General features: G+C 34.5%; 1 protein-coding gene across 2 annotated transcripts in view; it reads left to right on the top strand.

Moving 5' to 3' along the window:
- The window catches only part of CYP39A1 (cytochrome P450 family 39 subfamily A member 1), a 138,272-nt gene that overhangs the window by 105,212 nt on the left and 5,441 nt on the right, over window positions 1–27,619 (top strand). For both annotated transcript variants that reach the window (XM_074310737.1, XM_074310738.1), the window contains 2 exons: window positions 9,093–9,188; window positions 10,086–10,174. In XM_074310737.1, coding sequence (XP_074166838.1) covers window positions 9,093–9,188; window positions 10,086–10,174 — 185 coding nt within the window. The remainder of the gene's footprint in view (window positions 1–9,092; window positions 9,189–10,085; window positions 10,175–27,619) is intronic.

Raw genomic sequence — 27,619 nt, forward strand, 5'->3', positions numbered from 1 at the left:
ATGAATGATGGTGACTATTTTACCCACTAGGTCTACAATATCAGGGCAGTTTTCCTTGATGATTTCTAGAAATATGTTCTTTTATATGTGGCTCTTTTTTTGATCGTGACTTTCATGTAGTCCAATAACTCTTAAATCATCTCTCCTGAATCTGTTTCCTTTGTTGGTTTCTTTGTTTCCTATGTGGTATTTTATTTTTTTTTTCTATATTAAAAAAAAAGTTTGACTTATTGTTGATGTCTCAATTGAATTACTCACTTCCACTTGTCCAGTTGTAATTTTTAATGAATTATTTTATTCAGTTAGCTTTGTTACCACCTTTTCCACTTGCTAATTCTACTTTAAAAGGAATTGTTTTGTTCAGTAGATTTTTTTTTTCCATTTTGCCAAAACTATTTTTTAAGGAGTTGATTTCTTCAGTACACACACACACACACACATATATATATTTAAGGAGTTGGTTTCTTCAGTATAAATATATATTCATATATATTTATTTGCCATTTCATCAAATTTATTTAAGAAGTTGTTTTCATTATTTTTCTTTTCCATTTTGCCAAATCTATTTTTTAAGGAATTGTCTTCTTCAGTATATTTTTGTGTTTCCTTTTCTAAGCTGTTAACTTTTTTTTCATAATTCTTCTGCATAGCTCTCAGTTCCTTCTTTCTTTTTTAATTTTTTTTTTTTGAGGCAATTGGTGTTAAGTGACTTGTATTAGGAAGTATTAAGTGTCTGAGGCCAGTTTTGAACTCAGGTCCTTCTGACTTCAGGGTCAGCACTCTATCCACTGCACCATTTAGCTACCCCTCTCACTTCTTTCTTCTGCCTCTCTTACATGATTTTTAAATAACATTTTGAGCTCTTCCAAGAGTACCTTTTGAGAATGAATCTAATTCATATTTCCCTTGGAGACTTTACATGTGGGGATTTTGCCACTGCTGTCCTCTTCTGGATTTGTGTTCTGATCTTCTCTGTCACCATAGTAGCTTTCTATGATTTGGGCTCTTTTAGCTTTTTTGCTCTTTTTGAGAAATTGAGCTCTGCTCCAAGAACACAACAGATACTGTCCTAAGCTTCTTTTGCAGGAGGACAGGGCCTCTCACTGGCTTACTGCACTGGGGTCAGAAGTGCTGGCAGCTTTCCTATTGTGTCTGTTTTGCAGTTTACCTACTACATGGGGCTGGAGATCTCAGAGCTGGTCTTCTGAGCCACTAGCTGGCTGAGCCAGGTTTGTGAAGCCTTTTTTGCTGATTTTGCCATGGCTCAATTCCCTTCACCAGATCTGCTCTGGAACAAGCTCCCCATCCATCCAAGTGAGACAGACCTTTCCTGAAATCCTTCTGTGTTTTAAACTGGAAAATTGCTTCACTCAGAATTTTTGTGGGTTCTGTCACTCCAGAATCCATTTAGAGGCTTGATTTCTTGTTTTTTTCTGAGGGAAAACTTCCTCACTTCTCTCTGCTAACATCTTCTTCTCTATGTTCTCTGTCCCTTTGTGTGATTAATCATCTATCCAAGATTATGAGGACAAGTATTATTGAATTTTGAGCAGTTGACTGGGAAAATAAAGATTCTTTCACCTAAGTAGTTCTAGCATTTTGTCATTCAGTTCATTAACTCTTATCTAGATTTGGCTGTTGGCATAAGCACTAAGATTTACCTTCATATCTCCTTACTATTTGCATACACCATAATGACTAAGTTTATTTATTTATTTATTCCTTTGTTATCAAATATTTGATTTGTCCCAGAGAAAAGAAGATAGTAGTGGGAATATGATTTTTGCCCTCAAATACATCAAGATCCATTGTGTGGAATACCTTTTCTAGGTATGGCCAAGGATTTGGATCCTGATCTCCCAGAAGTCTCCTCTTCAATTCTTCCCCTTTCCATTCATTTCCCACTCTCTCCCTAGAGAATGATACCTTATTACAAATCTTCTACCTCTCCAGGCTGTGGAAGGTGTAGATAACTGGAAGCTAGTGGGACTTGAAATGAAAGAATTTCATGCAAAAAATGGGCCTCGTTCATTTTCTGCAGAGGTATTTTATATCTACAACGTAGTTCAATTAGCCTTAAACTATCAAGCAAGTTGTAGGAGAAGGAAAAGTTTTAAAAATGAACAGAGAAGGAAGTGTGAGGAAAAAAAAGAAAGATCAAGATCTTGCCCAAGGGCAAGGGGATTTAAATGAGGAATTAGGGTGTGATGACTCTGATACTCTTGAAGAAGCTTCAACCCCGCCTAGAGAGTAGATTATTGACAGGCCCACATCAACTCCACCTTCAGGGGTGGAGCAAGAAGGAAGAGGGGAAGAGGCAGAAACACAAACAGCTGTGAAGCAGCCTTTGACAAGATTAGAAAAAGCATTGATTAAAGCTAAGAGAGAAGGACAGGATATAAATGATTTTATACATGCATATCCTGTGATTGAAGAGATTGACTCTGTAAGTCAAAAAAGGAGAAGATATGCACCTTTAGATTTGAATAAAATTAAAGATTTGAAAAAAAAGGTTGTACCCTTTATAGGGCTACATCAGCTTATGTTAAAATGTTACTAGATGGTTTGTCTTATGAAGTCCTAACCCTGAATGATTGGAAATCCATAGCACGAACATGTTTAGAACCTGGACAAAATCTGTTGTGGCTTGCGGAGTTTCATGAATTATGGAAGATCCAAGTTAGATGCAATATAGAAACAGGAGTTAACACACAATTCACTTTTGAGCAATTAGCTGGTGAAGGTCAATATGGAGAGAATTCAGAACAGATTAATTATCCCATGACGGTATATGAGCAAATTGCGAAGGCTGCAATAAAAGCTTGGGGTGTCCTCCCTGGACAGAAAGATTGGGGAGAGGCTTTCATTAAAATAGAGCAAGGTCCCAATGAACCTTTTGCGGATTTTGTGGGATGTCTGCAAACTGCTGTCAAAAGAACTATTGGAGAAAATGCAACTACAGAAATAATGACCAGACATCTGGCTAAGGAAAATGCCAATGAGATTTGCAAAAGAATTATATGGACACTAGACAAAGATGCTTCTTTAGAGGAGATCATAAGACGCTGTGCTACAGTAAGAACAAATGCTTTTTACACCCAGACTATGGTGAACATGGAAAGACAGGGTCCCTCCTGGCAAGGGACTTTTAGAGAAATTTGTCGATGTTTCCAATGTGGAAAAATTGGACTCTAAGAGCTCAGTGTAGTTATGGAGATAGAGTGAGAAGACAGCGTGGGAGAACAAGACCCAATACCCCTTGTCCAAAATGCAACAGAGAACTCCATTGGACATCAGAGTGTAGACTAATTCAGGGAAATGGGATGAGGGGCCCAGGTCCAGGGCCCCAGGCAAAAAAAGACTTGGGGCATGATGGCAGCTGAGGTTACACCCAAAGAGCCTTTAGAAGGTCAGGACTCTGATTTGATCAATCAGCAGAAAAGCAATCACATGGCAGAGAGGGATTACCTGATAAGTCAATCAAAAAGCAATCAGATAGCAGAAATGGATTACATTTGGGGAGAATACAGGCCTTTTAAACCAACAGGGCTGTGTCCAGTGCAAATAACTCCAATGTAATTGCCAGCTGATGAGAAGAGACTTAGAAAGTGGTAAATAGGAGGAAATTTAATAGGTTAACTGCCTGGGAGAGAGGGTTTGCTTGTATTTTGACAGAAGGAAACAGATGAAGAAGGAAACAGATAGGTGGCAACAAGCACCTGGAGAGAGACAGAAAAAGAGAAAAACCTCAAAACAAAGGAGAAAATCTAAGAAACATCTGACACTGAAAGAGCATGGCTGATAATGAGACTGTTAAAGATTCCCTAACACAAGATAAGACTGTTAAAGAACTTTAAAACCAGCAGGAATCATTGGATTTCCTAACACAACATAAACTAATGGACAATGGACTTATGGACATTTATAAATTCTAAATTTATGATTATTTGATCATGTTATTTGTTACATACTTCTAGCATGTATTATGTTACTATGTTATTATGGTACTATGTGTTTATGTAATTTGTGTAATTATGTGTAATACCTCCCATATTGATGGATTTATGTTTCAAGGTCATGACTGGGTCTATGTTCTAAATCAAAAGAAAGGGGGAGATGTTAGGTTCTTACTAACTGCAGTTTCAAGAGTCCTGTCATCTCTCAAGTTGTTCTGCAAGAAGAACAACTTGACCAAGGACACTTGCGGCCTTCTCTAAGTCCTGGGAATTCCCCAGTATTTGTGGTGAAAAAGAAGTCTGGAAAATGGAGGATGTTGACTGATCTAAGAAGAGTAAATGAACAGATGGAAACTATGGGAACTCTTCAACCTGGACTTCCATCTCCTACTCAGTTGCCAAGAGAATGGCCTCTTTGGGTTATAGACATTAAGAAATGTTTCTATTCTATCCCTCTAGATAAGGAGGATATGAAAAGATGTGCTTTTTCTGTGCCTAGTGTTAATTTGGCTGAGCCTTATAAAAGATATGCATGGACAGTTTTGCCACAAGGAATGAAAAACAGCCCTACTATGTGCCAAATGTATGTTGCTGCTGCTCTTGAAACTGCTGATCGATCTCTGGGAGGAGATCTGCTGTCTCAACTCAAATCTCCCAGCCAGACTTTTCTTCCTGTAGAGAGCCATCCCAACTCTGACCTAGAGTACATTCCTCCTTGCTCAATGGTGCTGCTTTTATCCTCCCAGAGAATGGGCATGGGATAACTCAGAGGCTTGTGGGAAAAATACTTCAACCAATGAACTTGTTCCTCTCAAACATGTAAACTCCTCCCCAAAAGTTCAAAGGGGTAAACTCTCCTTAAAGGCCAGAACCAAAAGGTGTGAACTAGAGAATTGTTAAGTACAGACTTAGCACTTAGTAAGAACCTAACATCTCATTATCTCATTAGCACTTAGTAAGAACCTAACAGAAGGTATAATATGATTGTTTTATAGGTTTGGTTACCATTTTGGAGTTAGTTTAATTTTTTCCTTGACCTGGTAAATGTGATAAAACTGTTAATCAATAAATTATAGTTTATGTTTGTGCTGCTACTTGAATACAGCTTGAATTGGGTGATTGGCACCAGCCAGGAAAAGTAAAGAGATAGATGTAAATTTGTGACATTTGTCAAAGTATGATTTCTAGAGCTGAAAAAGTTATTGATTTTAAATAACTTCTTAGCATAGAAAGAATACATTCTCTGAGACATCATTGGGCAAATGAGTATGTAATAGTAAGTGGGGAGCTAACTAGTTTGACTGGCATTGAGGAGGCATCTGCTATTACTACAGCATCCTTTTTTAAACACCAAGAGAGTAATTAGAAATTATGGCTCAAGGGAGTAGTCCAGTCCACAAAAAGGTAATATGCAACTGAAGGGTTAGGAAAGAAAAAAATCAGCCATCCTTATCTGCTTGCTTAGTACAAGGAACATCACTTCTATAGGAAGAAGAGTTAAATTTTCCCTGAATGTGCCATTCATGTAGCCAAATATCAACAAAAGAAGGGCCAATAAACAGTCTCTAGTCTCAAGAAATCTCTTTTCTTCCAAAAGCCAGCATCAATCATGGGCTCAAACTTAGGAACTTATAGAACTCAATCAATAGGAAGTGCCTGGGGTTGCCTTAGCAAATGATTTCATGGGATTTATATGGCCTGCAGACCAGACACTCCCCAACTCTGGGCTTTGGAAAGGCGGTACCCCCATAAATTAAAAAAAAAAATTATTTAGGTGTTTTTATAATTGTTACTGTCCAAACAATGTAAAGTGCTACCCTGTGAACTTTTAAGCCCCTCCCTTCCAAATCTAAGATAATATTATTTGATTTTTTTTGTGATTTACCTAGCAACTCCCCCTAGCAACAGAAAAAGACTGCAATGAGACTGATGCTTACAGCTGACTTGGTAACTGTGACTATACCAAGGCAAGTCTCCTGCTAATTTCATGACTTCTTATATATGTGAAGATAAAGTAGGCAGCTACCTTCAGAATATAATTTCAAGATTTTGTTATATCCTGTGGTTAGAGTGCTGTCCTGCAATCCTTTCCCATTAATACCTGGATTTGTTCATAGCATGGATTAATTCATTGAATTGTTTAGGTATCATCTTGTCATCCTAACTCTGAAAGAATTAAATGCAAAATAAGTCTCCTTTTGGGGGATGAGAAGGAGGACTCTCTTAACTACCACTGAGGCATTATAATATAAAGAGAAATGGGCAAGGAAGACTAGTCATACAGAAATAGTACACTGGGTTGTGGGAGATATGGTGTGATTCAGGAATTTTTAGTCTTTTATTATGTTATAGGCCTCTCTGGCCATTTGATGAAACCTTTGAACCCCATTTCAGAAACAATTCTTTAAATTAAAAACAAAGAAATTACATAATATTGCAAAAGAAACTGATCTTGTTGAAATGAAAATGTATATATTTTTTTCTTATCTGAGTTTACAGACCTTTTGAAATTTATCCTTAGAGTCTTTGGAGGTTAGTGTACTGCAGGGTAAGTAAGAATTCCTAGAGCATTAAACTTGGAGGTCAGGAACACCTGGTCAGACACTTATAAGCTGTATAGCCCTTGGCAAGTCAACCTTGGTTTTCTCAATTAAATTTGGAATGAATGACCTCTTAGCTTCTTTCCATGTATATAACCTGTGATCCTAAGATACTAATGAATAAAAGACACTAACATCAACTTAATTCTTGTTGAAATTTTGTTGGGGGGCCTCCTGGGATGTCCCATCTGAAATTGTCAAATATAATATAATAAGTATCACGTATTTCATTTTATAGAAGGAGACTCTTCAAAGGGGGTTACCAGGATCTTTCCAGGGGCTAGAAATAGGCTGCTGGTACTAAGCACTGATGCAGTACAAGCAATTATGCAACACAAGTCAATTTTTTTGTGTGTGAGGTATGCTTAAAGTCAACCGCTTCATGGAGGGCATTTATAGATTGCTTGTACAGTATTAAAAGAATGTGACATTTGATGACTAATCATTATTGTTGTATAATTAATAACTTCCCTTCAGTGAATTTCGTAATTTTGTAATTATTCTTTTTATTTCAATAAGGTCAAACAGAAGGTATAAAAATTTAAGGGCACTAATACCCTTTAGTTTTAAAAAAAGTCTTGTGAAATCTAGCTCTTTCTGATGCTATATATGGTAGCATATCTGCAGCCTCTGCTGTTGGGGATGCTAGTGGATATTTTGAATTCAGGAATTCTAGGCAAAGCTATGATGGCAGAATAAAGGCGGGATTTCCTTTGGCTTTTGCCTAAATCCCTCAGATACCTTTAAATGATGACTCTAAACAGGTCCTGGACCAATAAGGGAAGGGATGAAACCGTTTTCTAACCCAGGCTGACTTGGAGGATCAGTGGGAAAGGTGTGTTGCATCAGTATGGGGGAGAAGTGCAATTTGGTGTGGGTTGAGCCAAGTGAAGCTGGGCGCAGCAAGCCAGAAGTAGGCCTCTGGGCAATTGAAAATAAAGCAAGAGAGGTAGAGGAAGAGAAATGGGAGTGATTCAAGAAAACAATGAAAAATGAGTCAACAGCTTATAAAGGAGACATACAAAAAGTACTGAAGAAAATAACTTAAAAATAGACTAGGACAAATGGTAAAAGAGGTACCAAAAACCAGTGAGGAGAAGAATGCCTTAAAAAGCAGAATTGGCTAGTTGGGGGAAAAAAGGCACAAAGATTCACTGAAGAAAATAATTCTTTAAAAATGAGAATTGAGCGAATAGAAACTAATGACTTTATGAGAAATTAAGAAATAATAAAATAAAAACAAAAGAATGAAAAAAAGAAAGACTGTGAAATAATTCATTGAAATACAGAAATTCTGAGCTTCAATGGGACTAAGAAAATCAGATGTCTATACTAAATCTGATATCAGTGGTGAGCCAGTGGTGAACTTTTAAGACTGTGCAATACTTAAGGAGGAATGAGCTGAACCAGGTAAATAATAGTTGTTCAGTTGTTTCAATTATGTCCAACTCTGACCCCACTTGAATTTTCTTGGCAAAGATACTGGAGTGGTTTGCCATTAACTTCTCCAGCTCATTTTGTAGATGAAGAAACTGAAGCAAACAAAGTAAAGTGATTTGCCCAGAGACACACAACTAGTAAATGTTTGAGAAAGATTTGAACTCAGGAAGATGAGTCTTCCTGACTTCAAGCCTAGTCCTCTGCCCACTGTGCCATCTAGCTGCCCAACGTCAAATATGAAGTAGATCAAAGCTTCCATAGCAATTGAGAGTGGCATCAGGCCTGTGAGTTGGCACTCCACTTCCAATCTGGGTGAGATTGTAGGAAGATCTAGTCTGAGGAAAGAAAAATAAAAGCCCTTTATTAAAAATCCTTTACTAAAAGCCCAGTTTAGAGGTTCAAGAAAAAATATACTTGCAATATAGGTAGGCTTCCTGTATTAGGAAGCTCTCTATAGAAAAATTTAGCCTCATTCTTGTTTCTAGAGGAATTCTACTTCTGCTCATCCTTTATACCTCTAAAATAGAAAAATACTATATCATTTATCCTCCTTTGTCCTCCTTTTGACATGGCTCTTTTCTTCCTGTTGCTGTTTTAGTACAGAAGGAATTTGCTGCTGCTTCCTGGTGCTATTATCAAGCACACTTAGAGACAGCATGTTTTCTCCTCCCCCACTAGTGGCAGGGCAAGCTATTGCCCCACCACTGGGAATAACTGCTACCCATAATTTCTGTGTCTATCATCGGTGACTTTGTCATTTCCAAAAATTGATTTATAGTGGCTATAACTTTGACTTTTGGGTTTACTTACACTGTTCTTCATAGAAATTGATAATTAACTTTTAGAAAGTAAGTATTTTTGACGGGTGCTAGAAGTTTGTGTGTTTTATGGTTTGCTATTTTTTTATGACATAATTGTGAGAAGAGTGGATACAATGTCCAGAAAAAAGTGATATCTTCTTGGTCTTCTAATAAAAAGATTAGCTTGTCATCCCCCACAATATACTTGTTATTTTATAATTAATAAAGATCTCTTTAATAAGTGAATACTTTCATTGCAGTTAGATTTATAATTTATAACTGTTTTTCTATTTTAGAATTATACTGTTCCTTCTGGTGATATTTTAATGGTGTCTCCTTTTTGGGTTCATAGAAATCCAAAGTATTTTTCAGAACCTGAATTGTTCAAGCCTGTAAGTTGTCTTTTTCATTTTGTCTTTTTGTTCTGCATTATTCATATATATTATTGATCCAGAAATTATGTAATAAAATTGCTTTCTTATTTGATAATCTGATAATAAGATCACTCATTCCACAAAAGTATTTTTTAAAAATGGTATCACACTAGTCAAATAATAAAAATTGGCCACAGATTTAGAATGAGCAATATGTATAAATTGAAGAGGGTCTTTGGATTTGGAAGCAGATATGAAAACAGATTTACCTGATACTCTGTTCTCCTACCTTGTGTTCTTCAATCTATTTCACTGTGCTTAAGTTGAGTATCGGCCTACATAGGCGTACATGTTATGCATGTACACACACATACACACACACACACACACACAAACATTTTGCTAATGAAAATTGAAGTCATATATAAAATTCTGTCCTCTCCCCCTAAGAATTGTATAACTTTGGGCCAGAAATGAACAAAGTGTCATTTAGTTCATCCCCTGTCTCTCAACACATTGCCATAAATGGCATCCAGATGTATTGACTCAAATTTCCTTTGTTTTGACCATCTCCAATGTCTTATTACCAAACTTATAATGAAGGGTGATTTTATGTTGGGGCCCAAGATTTTATTATAAATATTCCTGCTTTTATAAGGTTAATTCTTTATTTGATTTACATTGTCATTACATTTACCACTTACAGAGATTCTTTTTTAAATCTTTTTTATTTATAAACATATTTTCTAGAAACATAATTGTGTCTGATATTAATAACAGATTGGAAAAAATTACTAGCAACACTGCAACTTTATATGCAAGGATTAGCTGTACGAGGTCATTTTTAGCCTAGAGAAATAAAGTTAAGCTTATTTATACAAGGCTGACTTGGAAAAAAATGTTTTCTTCCCACAGGAACGTTGGGAAAAGGCAAATTTAGAGAAGAATGCTTTCTTGGACTGGTTTGTGGCATTTGGAGGAGGGAAGTACCCATGTCCAGGAAGGTCAGTGAGACAGCTGGATTGGATTTATTCAGAAATTGTGTTGACAATAACTCAACTAAAGAAAGCATTTTCTTAATCTTCCTTTACTTTAAGTCTAAATAGATTGTGATTGCTTCATTTCTTATGAAAGTGGCTAATAACAACACTTTTGTTCTTTGGCACTAGCAAAGTTTATTCTGACAAAAAAGGTTTCGTTACTTATAGTCAAAATTGATGTACAAGTTTCATAGGCCAGGCTTTCATTCAAAAGGAATTCATTCATTCCTCCATTCATTCATTCAATACCTGCTAAATACCTATTAGGTACAATGTACTGTGTTTGGTGTTGAGGGAAATACAAAGATAAATTAGATTTGGTCTCTGCCTTCCATGACCTTATAATTCATAAATAAGTCTAGTTGCACTTTAAAATAATTTTATATTAGTCATTTTGTTCAAGAAGTCTCAAAAACAAAAGAAAGAAAGTGAAAATTAGCATGCTTCAGTCTGTATTCAAACACTATCAATATTCTCTCTGGAGGCAAATAGGATCTTTCATCATTAGTTATTTGGGATTGTCTTGAACACTTCTATTGGTTGAGAATAGCTAAGTCATTCATAGTTCTTCATCAAACAATATTGCTGTTACTATGTACAATGTTCTTCTGGTTCTGTTCACTTCACTGTGTATCAGTTCATATAAGTCGTTCCAGGTTTTTCTGAAATGATCCTGCTTTTCATTTCTTACAGCACAATAGTATTTCATTGTAATCATATTGGTTGATTGGTTGTTATTCTTCCTTATTGAAGAGGACCAAAATTACACCACTTTTTAGAGCCAAATTACAGTACATCTTCCTGTAGATAATCAAACCAATACAAAACTCAGAATGCTCTGCATAAATCAGACACAACTGGTTCCTATGAATATCTGGGGTGGATTCTCTAACTTTACACACCTCATGTTTCCTCGGAGCTACTTCAGTTCTGCTTTGCTCCCAGAACCCTGCACCTTTTCTGATTAGGGCATGTCATGATGGTTAATCCTGTGAAAGTATTTCCTATGTCCATGCAACCAATTCTAAAAGTTTTTAAGACAACCTTGAGGGGTATCCTTCTATTATTTTTTCTGACCACCAAGTGACCACTTAACCTGTGAAAGTTCTTCATAAAATAGTCTTTTTCAAAAGTGTACATTTGACATTTGAACAGTGTGGCTAGCCCAGTGGAGTTGCACTTTCTGCTGTAGAGTTTGAATGTTTGACAGTTTAGTTGAAAAAATGACCGTAGTTTCTGGTATCTTATTCTGCCAGATGATCTTCAGAATCTTCCTAAGACAATTCAAATGGAAGCAATTAACTTTCCTGGCATGATAATGCACTGTCTAGATTTCATAGGCATACAAACAAGAAGGTTAGCACAAAGACTCTGTAGAACTTGAGTTTTGTAGTCAGTCTAATCCCCTCCTCTTCCATACTTTCTTTCAGAACCTCACCAAAACTGAGGTAGTTCTGGCAATACATACTTTTCTTTAGGCATTCCCTATTTGATGAGCATCCATTTGATTTTCAATTTTTAGTCACTACAAAAAGAGCTGGTATAAATATTTTTGATATATGTAGACCCTTTTCCCTTTTGTGGGGTGTCTTTGGGATGTAGACCTTTAAATGGTTCTGGATCCAAGAGTATAAACAATTTTATAACCCTTTGGGTATAGCTCCAATTTGCTCTCCAGAAAGATTGGATTGTTCATAAATCTACCACTAGTGCATTAGTGAACCAGTTTTCCCACATCCCCTGAAATATTCAACTGACAGATAAACTATTCTATGTTCTCTTAATTTGTTAATTTTTATGTGTAAATCATGTACCCATTTTGTCCTTATCTTGGTATATGGTATGAGACCTTGATTTATACCTAGTTTCTGTCTTATTGTATTCCAGTTTTTCCTGCAGTTTTTGTCAAATAATGACTTTTTGTTCCAAAAGTTGGATCTTTGGATCATTTACTATAAAATATTTTGTCTTTAATCTATTCCATTGATCTACCACTCTTATTTCTTAGCTAGTCCCAGATTGTTTTGATAATTACTATTTTATAGTGTAGTTTGAGATTTGGTATGACTAGACCACCTTCTTTCACATCTATTTTCATTGATTCCCTTGATATCTTTGAACTTTTGTTTTTCCAGATGAATTTTGTTATTTTTTCTAGTTCTATAAAATAATTTTTGATAGTTTGGTATGGCACCAAATAAATAGATTAATTTAGGCAGTTGTTGTCTTTATTGGCTTGGCCTATCCATGTGCCATTAATTTTTTCCCAATTGTTTAGATCTGACTTTGTGTGAAAAGTGTTTTATGATTGTGCTCATATAGTTCCTGGCTTTGCCTTGGCAGTTAGACTCCTAAATATTTTATATTGCCTATAGTTATTTTAAATGGAATTTCTCTTTCTACATATTGCTGCTGATATTTCTTGGTAACATACAAATGCTAATGATTTTGTGGGTTTATTTTGCGTCTTGCATCTTTGTTAAAGTTATTAATAATTTAAAGTAGACTTTTTTATTGATTCTCTAGGATTTTAAAGTATGTCATCATATAATAGTTTTGTTTCCTCATTGCTCATTCTAATTCATTTAATTTATTTTTCTTTTCTTATTGCTGTAGCTAACATTTATAGTATAATATTAAATAGAGGTGATTATGCACATCCTAGCTTCACCCCTGATTGTATTAAGAAGGCTTCTTAGCTTATCCCCATTACAATTCATACTTGATGGTTTTAGATAAATATTACTGATCATTTTAAGATAAGCTCATTTATTTCAATGTTCTGTAATGTTTTTAATGGGAATAGGTGATGTATCTAACAAAGGTTTTTTCTGCATCTATTGATATGATTTTTTTATTTCTGTTGGTACTATTATTGATATGTCAATTACACTGATGATTTACCTAATATTTGAAATCATGATTCCTATCCCTGTTCCTTAGCTTCAACTCCACCCTTTACCTTTAACATGTGTGTATCTGTTTCAAATGTGTTTCTTGTAAACAATATATTGTAGGATTATGTTTTTAATCCCTTGTTAGCCATTTCTGCTTTATGAGTAAAGTCATCTCATTCACATTTTTAGTTATAATAACTAATTGTGTATTTCTTTCCAGAATATTTTTTTACTTATCCTCTCTTCTTTTATCTCCACCTTTTCCCTCCTTATAAGTACTTAGCTTCTGATCACTCTCTTCATTTCCGGCTATTCTCATTCTTCCTTCTATGAGCCTCATAGGGTAAGATAAATTTCTATATCTAATTGAATGGAATTGGAATTGGCCTGAATTATCCTGCTGTTGAAAAGATCCACATCCATCAGAATTGATTATTACATAATCTTGCTGTTGTTGTTCTACTTGGCTCTCTTGGTTCTACTCACTTTAGTTGGTATCAGTCCATGCAAGTCTCTCCAGGCCTTTCTGAAATCATCTTGTTGATCATTTCTTATAGAACAATAATATTCCATAATATTCATATACTATAACTTATTCACCTATTATCCAACTGATGGACATCCACTCAAGTTTCCATTTCCTTGCCAATACAAAAAGGACAGCTACATTTTTGTACATGTAGGCCATTTTCTCTTTATTATGATCTCTTCACACTGGGACACAGACCCAGGCGAGACACTGCTGAATCAAACCCTTTGGGTGTAGTTCCAGATTGCTCTTCAGAATGGTTGGATCTGTTCACAATTCCACCAATAATGTATTAGTGTCTCAGTTTTCCCACATTCCCTCCAACATTCATCATTATCTTTTTCTATCATCTTAGCCAATCTGAGAGATGCGTAATGCCACCTCAGAGAGATCTTATTTCTCAGATGAATAGTGATTTAAAGCATTTTTTCATATTACTAGAAATGGTTATAATTTCTTCCTCTGAAAATTGTGTGTTCACATCCTTTGACCATTTATCAATTCTCATTTGATTTTTAAATTCTTTTCCACATTCTTGTATACATTCTCTTTAGACAAGAGCCATTTCACATTCGTCTTTGAGGTAGAAGCTTTTTTAATTCAGTGTCCTCCTGTGAAGATGAATCTCAGCCTTCCCTGTTTCCATAGAAAGTTTTTATGGTGGCATTCTTTCTTTGCCTTTTCATTTTTTAAAAATAAGAAGGATTAGTGTAAACATCTCTAATTTTGGCATGGGTAATCTTTCTTTAGTTTTCTTGGATGGTACCAGGCGGGACCCCTGTTCTGCCCCAAGTCTTCTTGATTTTTCAATAGTCTATGTTGGCCCTGAGGGCACAAATTTGTTGTATTTGTGGGAGAGAATCTGGAGAGCTTGAAATTTACCAACCTACTTCACCATCTTCCCATAATCCTCCTTTAGATCAAAATTTTTATTGAACTCTGTTCTTTTCATTAGAAATGCTTAAAAGTCCTCTATTTTATTAAATAACCATTTTCCCCCCTGAAAGATTATATTTATTTACTAGGTAGGTAATTCTTGGTTGTAATCTTAACACCTTTGCTTTCCAGTATTTCCAGTACATTTCAATTCCTCAGGTTCTTTAGAAGCTGTCAAACTCTTTATATTTCTGACTGTATCTCTACAATGTTTGAATTATTTCTTTTTGCCTGCCCAAACTATTTTCTTCTTGATTTGTGAGCTCTGAAATTTGGCAATGATTTTTCCTTTTGAGATCTCATCTTGGGATTTTATTTTATATGAGATTTTTCATTTTGGGATCTCAGGCAATGATTGATGGATTCTTTAAATTTCTTATTTGTTCTCTAAATCTAATATATCAGGACAGTTTTATATTTTCTTGAAAGATATTATCCAAGATTTGTTTGTTTGTTTGTTTAAGTCATGGCTTTCAACTAATCCAATCATTCTTATTTTATTTCTCTTGATTATATTTTCTAGATCAGTTTTTTCAATGAGAAATTTCACATTTTTTTTCCTTTTTTTATTTTACCTTACTTTGATGTCTCATAAAGCCATTAGTTTTCATTGTTCAATTCAAAATTTTTTAAGGAAGTGTTTTCTTCAGTGTGCTTTTGTAATTCCTTTTCCATTTGGTCTATTCTATTTTTTTAAGGAATTATTTTCCTTGGTAAATTTTTATTTATCTTTTCCTGTGCTGAGTCTTTTTTCACAATTCTCTTGCATTATTCTCATTTCTTTTACCAATTTTTCTTATACTGTTCTAATTTGATTTTTAAAAACCTTTTTAGGCTCTTCTAGGAATTTTTGGACCTAAAACCAAATTTCATTTTTCTTTGAGTTTTCATGTTACCGTTTTGTCATTATTATCTTCTTCTAAGTTTATATCTTGATCCTCACTATTATCATAATAACTTTCTATAGTCAATTTTTAAAAATTGCTCCTTTTTCTGCCTTTTTTGGTGACTTTTTTTTTGAAAATTGTACTGTAGTTCTGCAAAGTCCCAAAGTTTTTTTGTACTGGGACTCTGCTTTTCATTGGACTTCAGGAATCAATGACTTGCTTTCTCTGAAAGGGAGGCTTCCCTTATGGCTAGTGCTGGCAGGGTGGTGATGGGGGGGAAACAGAGCTTCCTGTTGGCCTCTGTAGGGTATGGGATTCAGTTTATGACCCTGTGTGGTGCCTTGTTCCTGGGTTACTTGGCCTTAGGGGAGTATTTTGTTATTGATCCACCCAAAGGATGGAGCCCTGCTGATGGGTCTCTGTGGAAACAGGATCTCACTTCTAGCCCCAACACTGGTCAGCAGTGGGGTCAAGGCCTATCTGCTTGCTGGGCTATACATAATGCTCACTAAAATGGGGCCTCATTATAGACTGTCCCTGACCACCACAGGTCCCCTGCTATAAGGTTGGCTGTTGCTGCTGTTGCATTTCCCCAGTGAGACACACCTCTCCTGGAATACTGGTAAGCAGTTTCTCTGCTCCCAGATCTATTTTGAACTTGTTTTCTAGTTGTTTGAAGGAGAATTTGGGAGGGCTTCAGAGGGTTCCTTCTTTACTCTGCCATCTTGGCACCAAAACATGTACTTAAAAAAAAAAGAAATAAGAATAATATTTTCTTAAATATGAGATAATTTTAGATTTTCCAAGGTCATTAAACATCTTTACTTTGATGAATCCAATTTGACTGCTTAAATTAGTCCAGTCTCTAGAGCAGCTCTTCATCAAAATACATTTTTTGATGTTTCAGGATCTTATTTAATGATCTTGAAATAATACACCAAAGTTACTAAAGAGATTTTCAAATTACACATCTAAATGAAAATATTCTGTTTAAAAAAAGGAACAATATTATGCCAAAAATTAATAATAATTCTAGGTTGTTTTCAAAATAGAAGTCTTTTTGTCTCCCCTTCTTTTCTCCTGCCCAGAACCCAATATTGAGTTTAAAAATAGTTGACAGAAACACGAACTTTGGTCATGTGGTACCTAATTCATTGGATAACTCATGTTTATTCCCTTGTGGTCATAGCAATCTTAAACTTTTCACAATTTTGTTAAGATTTCCTATAAACTTCAAAGTAGATTACCATTTATTACTTTTTTTCTTTTTTCATTGAAAATTTTCTCATTCTCCTCTTTCTAGATATCTTTAATTAATAACAACTGAAAACTCTCTGACAGTGTCTTTGTTTGGGATGTTGGTAAATAGCACATTAGACTGAAATGCCAATCCTCACTTATAAATTACACATGAAATTGCCTAATGTCCAATTGCTATCAATAAATTAGCAGAATACTTTTATTTATTTATAACTGAGGGTCTAATTAGGTACTCTCAGGATATCAAAATAATATTTTTGGAGACTGACAAAGTATTAATGTTTGCTAAGTTGCCTGAATTTGTCAACATATTGTTATATAGAAGGAGTCAATATCAGTAGGTCAATAACAGTAGGGACAAGAATAGTGGTAAAGGAACCCTAAATTCTGCAAGTTCAAGAATGGTTGTTCCTTTGAGTAAATTGATGGCAATTCATTCATTTCTTAAGTTCAGAATTTCACAATGTAAATTTCTGCCAACTAAACTGTCATAAACTGAAATTTAAAATAATCAACCCGACTTTTCAGTCTTTGAGATAGACAAAGAAGATTAAAATTGTTTAGGAAAGAAAGTGACCTCACTTGGATTAAGTATGGCAAGACATATCTTTCCACTGAGCAAGCAAAACCAACTGTCCCTTGTTGTAATCCCCAGAAAATTGTACCCATTTGTTCTTTGTCCAATAGAAGTTGATCGATTATCTCATACACAAAATACTTAGTGAGTCAGAAAATACTGCTTATGGTATATCCAGCAAGCAAATTTTATCTTGAAAAATATTCTTATTCACTTGCAGCTGTTGTATCCTGGGCATTGGGGCAGAATGGGAGCAAGAGTAACTTTAATAAACTTGCTTTGAAATGTGTTTGTTAGATAAAAATCTTGGGTTTTTTCAGTGTGGTGATAGCTAAGGATTTAAATTTAAGGGCTAAAAGGAGCATTCAAAATGGGTTTTGGGGAGAAGAGAAAAAATCTCTTTATTTATTCTCTTTAAAGAAGAATACCTGGATACACTCTAAAAGTGACCCTTCCCAAAAAGATTATGTGTGATTTTCTTCCTTTGTAAGAAGGAAAGAGCAGAACTTACAGCCAAACTTCTTGAAGTGAGATTATAAAACAATGACAAGAATTTATTGGTGAATTCCATAGTCATATAGAAAGAGGGAAACCTGATGCATTTACAATGATACTTGGACATTAAAAAAAACCAAAATGCTATGATCCATTTTTTATTAATAAGTGTGAATTTTTTTCTCCTACTCATCCTCCTTAACTTAAAAGAAGAATGAAACTCTTGTAGCAATTATATATATATTCCCCAAATTATGTCTTATTCTGCCACTCTGAGCCCCTCCTCTTTGTTGGGGCATGAGTTATGGCATGAATTATAATCAGTTTCCTAAAATCTTGATTGATCATTATATGGATTAGAATTTTTTAAGTCTTTCAAAGGTGTTTGTCTTTACCATGTCATTATTCCATAAGTTGTTCTCTTGGTTCCACTCAGTTCACTTTGCATTAATTCAAGTTTTCCCAGGTTTCTCTGAACCTGTTCCTTTCACTGTTTCTTACAGCATAGTAAATATTCCATTATATTAAAGTACTGTAATCTATTCAACCATTACTCAATTGATGGATACCACCTTAATTTCCAGTTCTTTACTATCATAAAAAATTGCCATCAATATCTTTCTACATATAGATGAGATATAGACGTCGTGGCAATGCTGCTGAATAAAGAATATGCACTGTTTAACAGCTTTTTGTGCATGGTTCCAAATGACTTTCCAGAATGGTTTCATCAGCTGTGTATTGATGGGACAGAAATTTCATTTTCTAGGTTGTGGTTATTGTTGTTTTTTTGCCATTTTTGCCATTTTTGCTAATTTAATTTGGTGGATTTGAGATCGAACTTCAGAGTTGCTTTAACTTGCTTTTTTCTAATAATTATTGATTTTGAGCATTTTTTCATATGACTACTGATAATTCGGATGTTTTTCTTTGAAACCATCTGTTATAGCTTTTAATTATTGATTAACTAGGGGATGGCTCTTATTTTTAACAAATTTTGGTCCTTTTTTACATATTATGAAAATGAGGTTTTTACATCATGTGCCATTAGCATAGACTTTGAACTCTCCTCATCTACTAATAGTTGTATAATGTTTATTTTTCCTTTTATATTTAGCTAATCCATATTTTTGCTGCTATATAAAGGAGGGGGAGGGGAACTAGCATTTTATTAAGCGTCTACTATGTGCTGGGCACTGTGCTAAGCACCTTCTAAATATTATCTCATTTGATCTCCTGTGTGGTGGGTACTATTATGATTCCTATTTTTGTAGTTGAGGAAATTGAAAGAAAAAGAAGTTGATTCATTGATGGTCATATATCTAGTAAGTACCTGAGAACAGATTTGAACTCAAATCTTGCTTAATCCAGATCCAAAACTTTATCCACTACTATTTATCCATTACTATTTTGTAATCATCCTTAGTTACTTGGTCTTATATCCCTAATCTTATGTACTTAAAAGGGGGGGGGGAGATGGATCATTGTGATCCCTGACAAGTTATGTCAATCTCTCTGCATAATTTCACTTTTATCTTTTTATCAGAACAATGTACGCTTGTGTCTGAGATCTCATACTTTTAAAATGTTAAACTATTAGATACTACCCATCTTTTCTCTGAACTCTTTGGAATCTACTTTTTTCCAAATCTGTGTTGCATGTTAAGCTTTCCCCTCCTCTATGATGAGTTCCATTCTGAAATTGTTCCATACTGTCAAGATTACCACAATTTTTATTTCTCGATGAATAAACTGAGACACATGAAGGTTAATTGGTTTGTTTAAGGCTATTTAGATAATTAGTAGCAGTGAAGGGATCTTGACTTCCAATCCAGTCTTCTTTTCACCACCCTGTGCTATCTTAACATATCCTGAATATTTCTGTCTTCAAACTTTACTCATACTGTTTCTTTTGACTCAAATGTCCTTCACATCTCTACCTGTTCCAATCCCAGTAATTATTCAGAGTCTAGCCTAATGTTTCTCTCTCCATGAAACTGCAAACCACCCCCTTTCCCATCAAAAAGTCTGGAAATCATTTCTCTACCTTTATACTATCATGGTTCTTGATGCTTTCTCTAGGATCCAGAATGAGACCATTTTCTGCCTCATTTTTACTTAACTTTAATCATTAAATAGATGTTGCTTCAATCAAACTGAAACCTGATAAATATCTTGGCTTAAAAAGGCAAAGATCTCTCTCTACATACAGAACCATCTCCAGTCCTCCTGATCTACATCTTGCCACTGGACCAAGATAGCTCCAGAAGAGAAGCTGGTGATTTTGCACAGTCCTCCCTTTCTTAAATCCAATTCATTTGCAAGGCATGGCATCAACTGTCTAGTATTATAGTCCTTTTTCTGTATGAAGGACAAACACCAGCAACCACAACTTTAAACACAATAAAACCAAGATTAAAAGAGATTAAATCACATAGAAGGCACAATGACAGGGCTAAAACTGAAATCCCGTTTGCCTTACTTTTGCAGAAAAAGATAAATAGCATTTCTAGTAAAACTTTTTGTGCATACATGCTATATCTTATGTTAAAGTAAAAATTCCTTAAAGACAAGAACTTACTTTATATGTCTTTATATCCATTATAGCGTCTTGGATACTGTTCTGTTCATAGTATGAATGCAGTATTAGTTGAATTAAATTCACTAAAAATCAGCTATTCAATCAAAACCATTAAAAAATTGCATACCATATCAAAGACTTTCTAATCCAGCCTATACCTGAATCGATATCTCTTTTAAATTATCTCAGAAAAGTCATCCTCCAGCCTCTGCCTGTGCACTTATAGTAAGAACAAACCCACTACCTTGAGAGTTAGTTCATTCTGATTTGGGATATCTCATTTTTAGTTAGAAACATTTCTTTACATTTACCTAAATTGGCTTCTTTTCAACATCTGTCCATTGCATTGTAGACCCAATCAGAACAAACTTATTCCTTCTTATCTGCAAGCCTTTCATATACTTGAAGAGTGACTTATATCTCGTAAATTAATATCTCTAATTTCTTCAGCCAGTCTTCATATGGCACATTCCCTTATCATCCTGGTCACCCTTTTCTGGATATATTCTCGTTTGTCATTATCCTTTCTAAAATGTGCGGTCTATATGTGAACATAATATTCCAGATATTGTCTGGCCAGAGTAGAGTGTATCATCTCTCTTCTTCTGGACGCTATAATTATCTTAAGACTGTTGTTAATATTAACATTTTAACTGTGTTTGACTATTTGTGACTACATTTGGTATTTTCTTGGAAAAGATATATTTCATTCTCCAGGTTATTTTACAGATGAGGAAATTGAGGCAAACAAAGTTAAGTTACTTGTCCAGAATTACATAGCTAATATGTGAGTCCAGATTTGAACTTAAGAAGATAAGTTTCTGATTCCAGATTTCTGATATTCTGAAACTATCCACTGCACCACCTATGTGCCCATCTCTTAACTTTCAAGAAAATTTTCTATTAGAACTGCCATATTTTTTTCACATAAATTGCTATCTATCTATGTTTCATCCACCCTATTTTGAAGTTAACTCCTTAAATCACCTTTTTTTTTTTTTTTTTTGGTCAAATTTTAATTCCTCACTACAGCCATCACTCACTCACATCACCACATCTAGTATATAGGAGTCAGAGACAATGCTAATTAGATAAATAAGTTATTATTTATTATTAGATATTAGATTATTCATTGCTGAATTTCATTTAATTCAGGTCCCCATTGAAATGCAAATATTAATTTATAGCTTTATTTTATAGCATTCCTAACAGATGGTTTTCCACTAATTATTTGAATGTTTGAATATCATGATATAAACACCTAATAAGGTCACCTATTTCATTCTTCTTTTCCTTCTTTTTTCATCCTCCTTTCCATGATCATAATTAGCCATCTAACTGTCAAAATCTTATATTATATATAGACATATAACTTCTAATGGCCATCCCTTCCTTTGATTGCTTGATCAGAATATAAATTTTGACTTGATCAGAATACAAATTTTTCTTGATGACTCTCTTTACCTAGTCCATGGTATTTTAAGAAAATGGAGACAAATATGTCAGAATCCAAAGGGTTGGGCAAAGTCAGTTTATCAACACACTGCTGGATGGGCAGCATAGAGTAAATGAAAGTGTGCTGAGACTAGGGCTGAGTCCTTGCTCTGACATTTAATAGCTGTTTGACTTTTGCATGTCACTTTCTAAGTCTCTTGTCATTGCAATGGGCTTAAATAATATATTGCCTACTTCAATAGATTATTGTTAAAAAAAAAAAGTCACACAATGTAAAATGTGAACTATAATTCTTCTTCCTTTTTTTTTTCTAGTCAAATACTCTTAACCTACCCTACTCTGCTTACAGACATGAAACTGATTTACTTTTTTAAATGATTTGTGGAAGAAGGGAAGGTGTCATTTCCCCTTTAACTATAATAGTTATGTCCTGATATATAATGTTTGTGATAAATATGCATGTACACTGCCTCCTCTGAACTCCAGGAAGAGTTGATTCTATTTTCATAAGCTGCAGCTGTTGGCAACTAGGAATTTGCCTCAAGGCCTCTGCTCTTGGCAGCTCTGGAAGCTTTCCAAAGGATGTCATGTTTGCCAGCAGTAGTTTCAAAGCAGAAAAAAAGGATCATGGGATCACACAGGGGTAAGAGATGGATGGTGGTGGGGGGAAGTATGTGAGAGAAGAGTGTTTTTCCCCCTTTATTTTCAAAAGAAAGTTAGGATTAAATCTCAAACTTATCAAAAATTAGAATAACCTTTCTAGGGTTACTTTGCACTCCTATCCATGTGAATATCCTTAAACCATACTATACAACTCAATATCCCCTTCTTTGCTCATGAAAAAAAGGTCATCCATTGTAAGTTTCCTTTCTTCCCCAGTTCCACACTTCAGATCATCTTACTTTATCCCTTAGACTTTCCTCCTTTGCTCTAGATCCAGAAGATGATGTAGTACTTATCCTTGCCAATACCAATGGCTCTACTGTACCGTTGATCCTCCCATCCCATATGGGAACTTTTCCTTTTAATAATCCCCTTTTTTTCTCTAATTTTCTACCATTCCTTTTTCACTAGCATCTATTTTTGATGCGTTCTAACATGTCTATATCTTTCTGCCCTTAAAATAATTAATTAAAAGCCTTTACTTGACATATCCCCTCAAACTATGTATCTTCATTCAGACAACCAAAGTTTTACCTACTTCCTTTCCTCCTGTTGCAGCCATCATCTCTCTATAGTATGTGTGTGTTCAGTCATTTTCAGTTGTATCAAACTCTTCTTGATTCTATTTGGGGTTTTCCTGACAAAGATATTGGAGTGGTTTGCCATTTCTTTCTTCAGCTCATTACATAGATGAGGAAACTGAGGCAGACAGAATTAAGTGATTTTCCCAGGATTATACAGCAAGTAAGTTCTCAGAAGCCAGATTCTGGAAGTTAAGTCTTCTGATCTCCAATCTCAGTGCTCTGCCCACTCTGCCACCTTGCTGCATCTCTTTATAGATGACTCTCAAATCTGCATGAATATCCCTTCATCTATCTCCTAAATTCAAGTTCTATATATTCAACTGATGACCAAGTATCTCCACTTTGACATTATGTAGACATTTAAAATTCTCAAATCTTCATATTCATCCTTCATCTCTCTCATAAATCAAGTTCTCTATATCCAACTGACAGATGAGTATCTTTGCCTTGACATTATATAGACATTTAAAACTTAGTAGATTAAAAACAGTGCTCTTGAACTTTTCCTTTAAACTAACCCTATAACTGGAATGCTTGCCTTCATTACCTCCCTCTCTTGCAAGTCCTACTCTTCCCAGGCTCAGCTTAAGTACCACCTCTTTCAAGAATCCCAGGTCTGTACTGTATTCTTATTTTGTATATATTCTGTATTCAGATTAGTTACAGATGTGCATTTGTTAGAGAGCATTTTTTGAAAGAAGGTTTTCTATACCTATGAAGTAACGAGTCTGGACAGACATATCCTGCTTTTTATTCTTAGGTGTACATGCTTATTTGTAATCTAAGCTTTTTGAAGGAGGCAACTATTTCATTTTTGTACTTGTATCTTCAGTGTCCAATGCACTGGATGGAATATGCAGGATTAATAAATGCTTTTTAGTTATCTCACTACTATATTTTCTTCAAATCCCATGTTCTAGATGAAATCTTATGTGATTGCTATAATCTTCAGTAACTTCTCTTTTCTCTAAATTTTATCATTTATTGTCTCTTAACACTCATTTCACATTTAGCACATGCTGTCTTGACTTGTAAAGAATGCAGCGTCATGTTCAGTCATTCAGAAAACTCTTATTAGGTACCTACTATGCATAAGAAACTTTGTTAGATGCTAATAATGCAAAGAGAAAAAATGACCAAGTCTCTGAACTCAAAGTTTTTGCATTATTCTATGGAAATATAACAAATACACACAATACAAACTTGCACACACATAGATAAATAATCGCACATTTGGAATGTTTGGACAAAAGAGAATACCACATTACACTTAGAAAATGTTGAAGAGAAAAAGTGCATTTTCCCTGGAGGAGGGACGAGGGAAAGCTTCATGGAAGAGAAGCTTAGGTTTGTAGGAGAAGAATTCTGAAAGGCAGAGATAATATGTAAAAGCAGTTCAACATGGGAAAGACCTGTATGATGGCAAGAGATGGCATATGGAGTTTAAGGAATAGCTAGTTGTCTAATTTAAAACACAGAAGACATAAAGGGAGTAATATGAAATAAGTATTACTGACAGGGAACTAGGGTAGTTAGATTCATATTGTGAAGGAACTTAAATGACAGGCTAATGAGTTTGTATTTTATCCTAATGGTAATAAAGAATGAAAATTTTTTTAAGAGTGATGGGATCTGATCTGTCTTAATAAAGTTACATTAGATAGTGAGATCAGCTAGGATATAGTATGATCATGTAAGTGAGAGATAAGGAAGACTTAAACCAGTTCAGTGACTATTCTTATAGTCTATCACCTTTGTTCTGGTGTCATTCCTTTCCCTTCATATTTTAGTTAATCAGTTCATTAAAGCACTGGCCTCACTTCAATTTTGGTTCCTTTTATTTTTTTGTTCACATCATTCTAATCTTCAGCTTTGCATCATCTCTACTTGATTGAATTCCTGAAAAAGATGGTACATCATGAGGGTACTATCCACAGGAGTTGACCACCTGATTTGATGTATAGGGTTAAAGAAAAGGGAAGACCCACAGATAACTGCAAGATTTTCTGTTAGCATACCATAGATTCTAACATCAAAATAAAGGATGCTAACGTCAAAAGAGCAAAAATAGGAGAAGGGGCAGGATGAAAAAAAGAAAGTGTTTGATTAATTTTGAATATGTTGAATTTGACATACTGACAAGAAATCCAGGTAGAGATTCTCAGAAGTTATGAGATATGGGACTTCAGTTCTGTAATGAAATTTGGGTCATATATTGAAAATCATCTGTGTAGAGGTGATAATTGAATTCATGGGAATGTGATAGTCTCATGTGATTTTTATTCTTACCTGATAAAATAAATGGCTGCATGAATTAATGAATGAATGAATGGGGTATAAATGAAGTGAAAAAATGATTGTTTATTCTGTCGAAAGCCCTGGGGTTACAAATAAATATCAAGAATGAACTGACTTTCATGGAGCTCACATACTAAGAATGGAAAACTACTTTAGAATTTTCTTCTGCAAGTTAGCTGAAGAGTATACAATATCAAAGAAAATGATAATATATCTTCTCTGACATCATTCCCAGTAATAGAAACATTTTATTTCAGATATTAAACCATTTGAGAGTGACAAGACTTTTAGTGATGAGAACTCTCTTTTCTGGTCTTCAGTAACTGGTTTCTGAGGTAATTGGAAAAAAAAGAACCAGTATCTACAAATGAATTTGCCAGGTCACATTTTCACAAATTACTCTCATAGAGAAATATGATGAAACAGTGAAAGAGACTGAGAATTAATACTCATTGGTGCAGAAATCAAGAATAATGTAGGGGCAGCTAGGTGACACAGTAGATAGAGCACCAGCTTTGAATTCGGGAGGACCCAAGTTCAAATATGGTCTCAGACACTTAACACTTCCTAGCTGTGTGATCCTGGGCAAGTCACTTAACCCCAGCCTCAGGGAAAAAAAAAAAAAAAAGAATAATGTTAACTGAAGCCAAGTCAGGAACCAAGAGAAGGGGATTAGTCAAGTGTTGAAAATTCCAAAAAGATCAAGGGGAATATGGACTGCGGAAACCATTGACTTTTTTACATTTCTCTTTGTATCCCCAGAATTAGCCCATGTTTCACATGTAATAAATGTTATTTTATTGATTGATTACATTGATATAATAAACATAAATATGTAAGGATGAAGGCAAGGCTGTAGAAAGAATGAATACTGAACTCATTAATGGAGAAAAGAGATCAGTACATGATAGCAACAAGGATATGCACTAGGTGATATAATTTGATGAAATAAACTTTTAAAGGAAGACAGGTGGTTGCAAGTGAGATTAATAGGGTTTGTAAAAAAAAAATGTCTAGCTCTATAATAAAAAGAGCATAAAAGAAGGTGGAGTCAGGTTTGGAGGAGAGGATTAAGGATAAAATGTGTTCAAGAGTAAATGAAATTTTAGTGAGAACTAGGAAATGGAAGGAGATAAAGATGAAAGGAAGAGATTTGAGATTGCTAACAATAAAATTCTAGGGGAAACAAATAAAATGAATATAGCTGGAGTAGGATTCTGGCTAGAAGTAGGGATAAGATATAAAGAGAAGTGTTTGGCACTTAAATCAAAAAAGTTACATCACTTGGATTGCCCAAAAAGTTAAATCAAAACTAGAAGAGGTGAAATTTTGCTAGCCAAAATATAGGAAGAGTATCATATTTGAAGAAGCTCATAAATTTGACTAATTCAAATTCCAGTATAGTTATAATGACCTGGTTCCATATCCCAGCTTAATCTTAAGTGTGAAAAGTTGACTTTATCTCTTGGGACTCAGTTTCCTCATTTGGAAAACTGATAGGCTGGACTAGATGAATGTCAAGGTCTCTTTCAACTATAAATGTATGACTATTCTATGGATATATCTTGTAAGATTCTTTAAGATGTGCCTTTTTCTTATTTTTGTCCCTATGCCTAGTTCAATGAATCTTGTATATAGCAAGTGCTCAGTAAATATTTGATGTTGAATTCAACAAATATTTATTATGCAACTTCATTGGAAAAACAAACAATTAAATGTTATTTATAAAGCATTAACACATTTATATTTTCATCTACTTTGTAATTATGTAATGTTGTTCTTAAAAGTCTGATAAATAAATCTGGCATGAATAATAACTTTTTATTATTTTTAACTTTTCTGACATTAAAAATGATTGGAAATATTCCCAAAATAATTATAGTTCATTATGTTTCTGAATAGTGAATATATCTCTCCTTTTCTTCCATCTTTTTTTTCTTCCTTCCTTCTGTCCTCCTCCCTTTCCTTATTCCCTTCCTTCTTTTCTTTCTCTTCTTTTCTTCTCCTCTCTATATTCCTTTCCTTCAATGAAGGGAAATAGAATATTTTCCATCAGAGGTTCTTAGGAGACTTACTTTAATTAATGGATGGAAATGAATTTAAATATGCATATCAATTTGTTATATAATAAATAAGTGCTTCTAAAACTATTTAAAAAGGTAACATCTTGGTTACATTACTAATTGCTCAGCAACATATATTTTTCATAGGTTCAAATAGAACATTATATTCAAGAATAATATAATG

Source organism: Sminthopsis crassicaudata, chromosome 4, assembly GCF_048593235.1.
Source record: "Sminthopsis crassicaudata isolate SCR6 chromosome 4, ASM4859323v1, whole genome shotgun sequence".
NCBI lineage: Eukaryota > Metazoa > Chordata > Mammalia > Dasyuromorphia > Dasyuridae > Sminthopsis > Sminthopsis crassicaudata.